Source organism: Nicotiana tabacum, chromosome 24 (genome assembly GCF_000715075.1).
Source record: "Nicotiana tabacum cultivar K326 chromosome 24, ASM71507v2, whole genome shotgun sequence".
In the NCBI taxonomy this organism is placed as follows: Eukaryota; Viridiplantae; Streptophyta; class Magnoliopsida; order Solanales; family Solanaceae; genus Nicotiana; species Nicotiana tabacum.
In genome coordinates, this window is record NC_134103.1 from 956,919 (window position 1) to 966,177 (window position 9,259).

A 9,259-nucleotide genomic window follows, 5' to 3' on the forward strand; every position below is an offset into this window, starting at 1 on the left:
CAATTGGGGAAATCAATAATCCTAGATCCTTTTCCCATTGAATTCAACTTCATTCTTGCTTATTGATAGTTTTTATTGTCATTTTTCCTTAGTTAAATAATTTCTGTTAATCATCAAATAAAATCTTACGTCTGAAAATTGTCCACGCTTACTCAAAGTTGTAGTAAATATGTTAGCTCCCTGTGGGATTCGACTCTAGACTCTTGAACCGGATTATATTTACAGCGACCGCTTAGTCCTTTTTATAAGGCGTAATTGGGCGTAATCAGTGGTCAACTGATCACCCTTGAAAAATTATACTACGTATAAGGTAAAATATTACTTGTTATTGATTAAAATAGACTTTGAACATCCTTGCATAGCCCACTGGCAAAGAGTGTTCAAAATTTGAATACCCTTATTGAATTTTCTGGCTTCGGTACCAGTTTAGACAATGCAGGGCTACACTGCCGCTCACTCAACATATTGAGCTAGTTTAAGGATCAGACATAAGAAATGGTCACTACCTCATATGTTTCTCTTCTAGACATGTCTTATGCTGAATGCTTAAACCTTAATTTTCTCCAGATGGATACATTTATAGTGCCTGAGTACCTTTTTCCAACTATTTGTATGTGGTGATAAGTTTTCCCTTTCTTTGTGAACATTCTTTTCATCAAATTAGTGAAAAGGATTCAGAAAAAATTTCATCAAAAATAGGAGAGACTTTTCCAAGATTTTGGTGCGGCAATGGTGGAGTTACCAAAGTTGATCACTTGATCAAATTTAACAAAGATAAAAATAGTTTTAATAATACTAAGATTTAAGTAGTTTAATTCAAAGTTTTAAAAATATTTTTATTGTTAAAGAGTAGACATATTTCTTTCCTTTTTACAAAATTTTTGTACTTTTTTTATTTTCTCTACAAACACTAATATTGTCTAATTTGAAATAAAATTAAAAAATCCATTATTAAAAATTTTGGGGGACCTAAATCAAGGCTTTACTAATCTCCTACTAGAGCCACTTGCCCACTCCTGACATTCTCAATCAAATTTATAGAGTCTCAACCAAGATAAGACAACAATGGCAATAACATTAAAGGTAGTGAATGTGTCATTCAATTACCAAATGTGAATGAAACTAGTTGAACAATACGTTCCTGGTGGGACAGTAGTATGTAAATAATTGTTGATCATCAATGAGGGGCGGCTCAACAGAACTTGTGGCCTAAAACCAAAATATATTAAAAAGACCCTGAAACTTCTTTTGTAAATTCCATATGATATTGAGACACAAAAAACCCTACATGACTTCGATCTGGTGGTGAGAGCTCAACTCATGATGTATGGGTTAATGTTAAAAGGGGTGAGCCCATTATCAATCGTGTTTTGAACCTTGCAATATTTGTCTCGCGGATTTCTTAGTTAAAAAAGATGAGACACAAAAAAACTTGCTTTCTGGTATATGGATCAATCAATTGTGACAAAAAGAAATAGTTAATCTAGAGAATTTGAGTTGAAATTAGAAAGTAAAATAGTGAGATACATGAAAAAAGACTATACATAAAGGATGAAAAATAGAATTGAAGAAAAGGTAAATATATTATTTAATTTAGCAGAAAAAAAATTATCCTATTAACTCACTCAATTCTACCTCTATCAAACTTTAAAATTATTAAAAATTTTGAAATCGTTTATCAAATATTATATAAATATAAAATATAGAGTATATATATATATATATATATATATATATATATATATATATATATATATAATAATATAGTAATGCTTCATATTTTTAGGGATTAAATATTTGGGGCCTAAGGCAAGGGTTTCACTTGCCTTACCATAGAGCCGCCCTTGCAGGCCACAAGTTGAGCCAAGACTGACGTGCGAACCGCATGATGAGGAGACGAGGCTTTTCCGTTTACAAGAATATGCTTCACAATATCTATTCGCGCTGACTTGAACTCGTTATGCTGTAATCAAAATTGAGAAATTATATATTAGGAGAAAGATATATATCTTGTTTGAAATAACATGCGAAACACAAAAAGGTTGATATATGGACTACCTGGAAATGACTTCTATAGCGTTAGAAAAGTAAATTGGACGTGAGAGGCTTTCTCAAATATTTTTTTGACTTAGATATAAGTTGGTAATATTCTTTGCTGAAGAATGAAAGTTTCATCCTTCAATGCTCTCATCCTCTGTTTTTGAATACCAACATAGATGGGCGGATGCACGTTCGATAAAGCAGTCTCACGCGATACCGCTTCGTCGAATTTTTTTATTATATATATATATACTGTGTGAAAACGAACACATAGAAACAAAATGATACCACCCAACATAAATTGTCTCTTGGCATGTTGGTTATGTGCCTTGCATTGCTCTAAGAGGTTAAAGGTTCAAATCTCACATAAAAATATTTGAGAAAGCCTCTGTAACGACCTGACCGGTCGTTTTGAGCAATTTCACTTCGCTCGGTTGTTTGAGGGCATGAGTAGCTCCGAATGATGTATTATGACTTATGTGAATCATCGGTTTTGATTTTCAGGTTATTCGGAATTGATTTGGAAGAATGATTCTCAGCTAGAAGTTTTGAATTTGAAAGGTTTGACCAAGTTTGACTTTTTAGAATTTGATCTCGGATTGGATTTCTGATGGTTCCGTTAGCTCCGTTAGGTGATTTTGGACTTAGGAGTATGTCCAAATTGTATTTTGGAGGTCTGTGGTAGAATTTGGCTTGAAATGACGAAAGTTGGAATTTTTGAAAAATTTGACCGGGAGTGGACTTTTTGATATCGGGGTCGGATTCCGATTCCGAAAGTTGGAGCAGGTCTGTAATGTCAAATGTGACTTGTGTGCAAAATTTGAGGTCAATCGGACGTGATTTGATAGGTTTCCGCATCGGTTGTGGAAGTTTGAAGTTTCAAAGTTCTTAAAGTTCGATTGGAGGTGTGATTCTTCGTTTCGATGTTGTTATGCGTGATTTGAGGCATTGAGTAGGTCCGTGTTATGTTATGGGACTTTTTGGTATGTTTGGACGTGGTCCCGAGGGGCCCGAGCGTATTTCAGATTGATTTCGGGCTATTTTTCCTTCATTTTGCATTACTGTGTTGCTGGTTTTCTCATGTTTCAGATATTCTTCGCGATCGCGGATGGAGCATCACGTTCGCGAAGGATAATTTGGCCAGTGCAGAGGTTTGTTCTTCACGTTCGCGCTTTCTTGGTCGCATTCGCGATGGGTTGATGTTGTCTTCTTCGCGTTCGTATATGAGGGATCGCGTTCGCATAGAGTTGAGCTGGGAGCTGGAGCTGGAGGATCTTCTTCATCGCGTTCGCGAGGCTCGTGTCGCATTCGCGTAGTTCTGTCTTAGTGTGTATCGCATTCGTGAGGCTTGTGCCGCGAACGCGTATAGCATTTTGGTGGCTGATATTTTTTCATCGCGAACTCGATGGCTATCCCGCGTTCGCGATGGCTATCCCGCGTTCGCGAAAGAGGAAGCCTGGGCAGCTTTATAAAGTACTCTATTTCGAGGGTTTCAGCCATTTTTGCATTTTTTTGAGCTATGAAGCTCGGATTGAGGCGATTCTTGACGCAATTTTCACCATATGAATTGGGGTAAGTGTTCTCAATTTTCACCATATGAATTGGGGTAAATGTTCTCTACTCGATTTTGATTATATTCCATAAATCTATCTTCGATTTTAGCTTTTGGATGATGATTTCTAAAGAGGAAATTGAGGGTTTTGGCCTAAAGTTTCATAATATGAATTTTTGAATTCTGAACATCGAATTGGAGTCGGATTTGAGTGAAACTAGTATGGTTGGACTCGTAATTGAATGGGTTGCCGGATTTTGTGAGATTTGTTGGGTTCCGAGATGCGGGCTTGAGTTGGGCTTTTGGTCCGATTTCGGTCTTTGATTCAAGATTTGATCTTTTATGATCGAGATTGGTTCCTTCAGCATAGTTTGATGTGTTTGAATTGTTGTTGGTCAGTTTCGTGCCGTTTGGAGGTCGGAACGCGCGAGATGGCATCCTTGGAGCATCGCTTGGCCTGCTCGGCAATGGTATTAGCTCGTTTGAGGTAAGTAACTCTTCTAAACTTAGTGTTGAGGGTATGAAACCCCGCAATACGTGTTATGTGATTGGTATTGAGGTGACGCACATGCTAGGTGACGGGTGTGTGGGCGTGCACCCTATGAATTGGGACTCTGAGGCTCCCATGGCACTTTATAGTGGCCCTATCTTGTTGTTATCTGTGTCTCCACCATGTGATATATTAATTGGGCTGACAATCATGCTAGATATCATGCTTAGACTTATGCCGATACTGTTTGGACCCACTGAGGTCATTTCTGCTGTGGAGTTATATACTTTCATTATTTTATATACTCAGTCATACACACTCATATGCATATCTTATCTTAGTCACTGTTGCTATTCATTAATACATCACATCATCATATTAGGGCTAGTTTAATGATATTGTGAGCCCAAGAGAGAGAGACTGGAGAGATTGATGAAGCAACGAGGCCGAAGGCCCGATTGTGAGGATATTTATGAGTGAGGCCGAGGGCCTGATTGTGAGGATATTTATGAGTAAGGCCGGGGGCCTGATTGTGAGGATATTTTATGGGATCGGGCTGCACGCCGCAGCATATTTATTTATGGGATCGAACTGCACGCAACAACATGTTTATTTATGGGATCGGGATGCACGCCGCAACATGTTTATTTTTTAGAGCGGGCTGCACGCCGCAACATGTTTGATATAGGCCGAGGGCCTCATTGATTTATGCCATGATTGGCTTGATATAGCGCTTGGGCTGTAGGAGCCCCTCCGGAGTCTGTACACACCCCCAGTGAGCGCAGGTACCTAATGAGTGATGTTTGCCCGAGGGGCTGTATATGAGTGATGTTTGCTCCAGGGGCAGTATATCAGTGATGTTTGCCCGAGGGGTTGTATATGAGTAATGTTTGCCCGAGGGGCTATATATGAGTGATGTTTGCCCGAGGGGCTGTATATGAGTGATTGGGAAGACTGAGTGACTGAGAGGACTAAGTGACTTGATGCTCTGAGAGCTTGCGTATGGTTTTATCACTGAGTTGCATCGCATTTGATATACACATTTGACATACATGCATAGAAATGCATTTTTCCTCATGTTATATAGTATCACGTCATTCATAACTTTTTTACACACATTGGTATGTGAGTACAGAGAGGTATTTTTGCACTTGATATTTGGAAAGAAAATGAAACTTCTTACTTATTGTTGAAAGAATTTTGAGAAAAATCACAGTTTTCAAACTTACCTGTTTTTTTGGCATTTTCGGCAAAAGAATTGAGTTTCACTAAAATATTTGTAAAGCATACCTATTTTTCTGAAACTGTGAACGGGTTGAGCTTTTTTACTTCTGAGATACTTCTTTATTGCTTGTACTATGCTGATGTGAACTGTTGTAGAATACCGGTATGAGACCCGCCGACCTTGTGATAGCTCGTCACTGCTTTCAAGCTAAGGTTAGGTTTGTTACTTACTCAGTACATGGGGTCGGTTGTACTGATACTACACTTCTGCATATTGCTTGCAGAAATTGGTTGCGGTGTTGCTGTGTTCGATGGTTGCTGGATTTGAAAATGTACTCGCGTCCATGCAACTGCCTCTGTTGTTCGAGGTAGCCTTAGATTAAATTGTGTTGTTTATGTACTTTTCAAACAGACTATGCATTTATTTCATTTTCGCTTTGTAAACTCTATTCTTAGAAGCTCATGATTTGTACTACTAGTAATTGAAAAATGTAATAGATTCATATAATTTATTCTGTTTAATTGACTTGTTAAGATTATTGAAATTTGATAGTTATTAGTTGGCTTACCTAGCGGGTTGGGTTAGGTGCCATCACGATTAGCGGATTTTGGGTCGTGACAGTCTCTATTAGGGCTATTTCTTGTCTAGAAGTATGATAATTAAAATTATTTATTCTCGTTCTTCTATAAATTTCGACACCGTTTATAAAAATTCATGCGTATGCCTTGATCTTTCTATATTTTCTACCATATCTCACTTTGAGATTACTAGTAATTACTAAGATGAAAGGATTTTAACTAACCCTTGTGAAATACTTATTGATCTTACTCTTGTCTAACTATTGAGTGCTTGCAATGCAGCCATTAATTAAAACACGAGTGTGTTTTTATTGTGAATGCTTTTATAGTTACAGCCAAGTGGTAGCACAGCAAAAATTAATAATAGTTAAATAAAAACAGTAAACAGAAAAGGCTTGAAGCTTGCCATAAGAACATGGAGAAGAGAATTGACACACTGTAACCAACGACCTAACCTTGAAGTCTAAAATAAACAACCATAGGATCAAAGAGATTTTTGAGCTATTAGCTTAGTTTCCCTAGGGTGACTAAATGTGACATTTGAGAAAGTTTCCACTTCAAGAGATTTTTGAGCTGGAGTAGAATAATCTACATCTTGAACCTAAGAGAAAGATAATCAAAGCCCCAACTATCTAAACAAAGAAGAGCAATGACAGTTGCAGGCCAAATTTGCATTTGTGCATCAGTTAACTGGAAGAACACAATAAAAGAAAAAAAAGGCAGCTCGATGCACTAAGCTTCCACTATCCGCTGGTTCGGGGAAGGGCTGGACCATAAGGGTCTATTGTAGGTAGTCTTACCCTGCATTTTCACAAGAGCCTGTTTCTACAGTTCGAACCCGTGACCTTTTAGTTACATGACAGCAACTTTACCAATTACGCCAATGCTCCCCTTCTTTTTACTGAAAACACATTATGGCATGAAAAACATAATAGGCTCAATAAGAAAAACGAGATTAAATAGATAATATAATAAATGTCACAGTAAATAATAACAATAAAGGGTCCATATCAGTGCTAGTAGCTAGGGGACAATAATTGCATCAAATCTCCATTGAGATTCTTGAGAAAAGGCTTCAGGCTTGGCATAGGGAAATGACCCAAGTACAGAATTAACACACAGCAACCCACAATATCTTTGAACTAAACAACCACATATCAATTCATGTCATTACTCTCATTTTAGAATGTGGCAATCTTGATCATACTTAACTTCTGATTTTGGAGATGTACGCTGAAATCGATTTAGCCAGGTGAGAATTTTGTTTCTTGAAGACAACTTTTGCTTTAGGTGTTGCACGCTGAAATTTTGATAACTCAGTATATTTTGAGAGTTGCAAATTCTTCATCTAGATATGAATCGATTAGCATTCTCACTGGCACCGGAGACTTGGCTAACAGAAGCTTCATAAGCTGCAACAAAGGCTTTGAGCCTTTAATATACTTTAGATTAACTTCCTTGAGGTGATTAAATGTCACATCCGAGAAATGTTCCACTTCAAGAGATTCTAGAGCAGATGTACCACCAACATAAAGATAAAGCACCTAAGAAAAGATAAACCAAAGAATCAACTAATTAGTGATTTAAGGAGTCTGAAAACAAGAAATATGAAACGGTATAATACATGAGCAGACCCTCAAACTCGGCCTCATTGGCAATCATGTCCTCCATCTCCACTTTGTCAGTTGAATACTCTAACTTACAAAATGATCATCTGGACACCTCCAAAATTTATGTGCCACGTTTGTGTTTACATATTCAACTTTATACAAGTTGAGGTGCCTACTTATGCATCCAAAGTTGGAACGCATACTTGCCAGCTGAGACCAAATTTGAGGGCCAGTTTATGTATTATAAGAAACTATTGTACATAAGAAAGAGAAAAAAAAAAGTAACCTCAATTTCTAGATATTGAAAACATGGGACGCTTCTAATCAAGCCAACAACACAGGAGTTGAACTCCAATTCACCCAGACAACGATCAGATAGGTAAAGATGTTTGACACGGTTAAAAACATAGGGAAACCTTTTTGATACAGCTCCACCTGCTCCAGCAAAGAACTAGGAAAGAAAATGCCAAAATCAGGATGACTCAAACCAAAAAGATGTTCCATCATTGAAAATGCATTACAAGGAAGTGATGAAGCACATTTACCTCGATACTTCCATTACCCAAACCCAAGTAGAGATGCTCAAGAGCCGTAAAAGACTCAAAAAACTTGGCAATATCACATTTTCCTGCCTTCTCATCATCTCTTGTATTTGCAAGTGAAAGTTTTGCAAGACGAGGGACATCTTTCAAAATAATAAATTTTATATTGCCTTTGAAGTCAAAGGATCTCAACTTGGGAGATTTAATTTCAATAGAGTTCAAATGTTCTGAGATTCGCATCACCAACTGCTCGAGCAGCAGGCATTTAGAGATTAAACTTTCAAGAAATTTGGAAGAAATTGTGACGTTAGGTAATTCCAGGCTAATTAACCTGTCAAACCCTTTGAAGTTTGGTGGAGGAAGTATTAAACAACTCTGGAGAGTCAGATGCCGCAACTGCAAGCATTTGAAAAAAGATACAGGCAATTTGTATGGGCTACGACTGAATGGAAGTGTAAGAACAAGATGCTGAATGCCTTTTCTAGAGAGAAAAAATATCAAGTCATCAATCTCAAGATAACTACGCCAACTAGTAAGGTGGAGGATAAACTTTGTAATTGGCCCTACCCCTACATGAAGCATCAAAATGTGTTAGATAATAATGGAAATTTTACTTGGACAGAACATTTCATTAGTTTTAGTTGTCCAAACAGCTTTATCAAGCGTCAACTCTGGAAGTCGGCACCATTTATATCTCCATATGTTTGATAAGATGCTCGTCCTCACAGCATCTTTAAAAGACAAACACATCAAAATGGCATCAATTACATTCTCCGAAAGGTTGTTAAGTATATCGGGAGGTAAAGTTAGACAACAATGCTTTTTGCCCTCAGAAGGCATCATATAACAGTGCCTGTAGAAAAGAAACAAGAATATGAAGATTAGGAGGATCTCCAAACTATGGGGGCAGAATAATTGTCCTCACATGTTCCTAATTGAAGAGGGCATACCTAAAACATAAACAAAATAAGGAAAATATCTTCTTAATAGGAATAAAATTGTCTTGAAAGTATAAATATGTGCCTAGCAATTAAAAGAACATATTAATTTTAATTACGAATATGTTCAACAATGAAATATATATTTAAAGGGTGAAAATATCAATCAACATTTTAATTTGGAGTTTCATACTTTTATAATAGTGTATAAATATAGATTTAGTCCCTCTTTCTCAAGTAGAGACTAAGTCATTTAGGCATGAATCAATTTTTGCAACCATTAA

General features: G+C 37.1%; 1 protein-coding gene across 1 annotated transcript; it reads right to left on the reverse strand.

Annotated features, from left to right (window-relative positions):
- Positions 1–6,826: 6,826 nt before the first annotated feature.
- Positions 6,827–8,824, reverse strand: LOC107767870 (F-box/FBD/LRR-repeat protein At1g13570-like). Its single transcript, XM_075248075.1, has 3 exons — positions 8,041–8,824; positions 7,782–7,946; positions 6,827–7,429 (listed from the first exon to the last, which is right to left on the reverse strand). Exons 1-3 carry the CDS (start codon positions 8,617–8,619, stop codon positions 7,202–7,204), a joined length of 972 nt encoding a protein of 323 aa, XP_075104176.1. The 5' UTR covers positions 8,620–8,824; the 3' UTR covers positions 6,827–7,201.
- Positions 8,825–9,259: the final 435 nt, after the last annotated feature.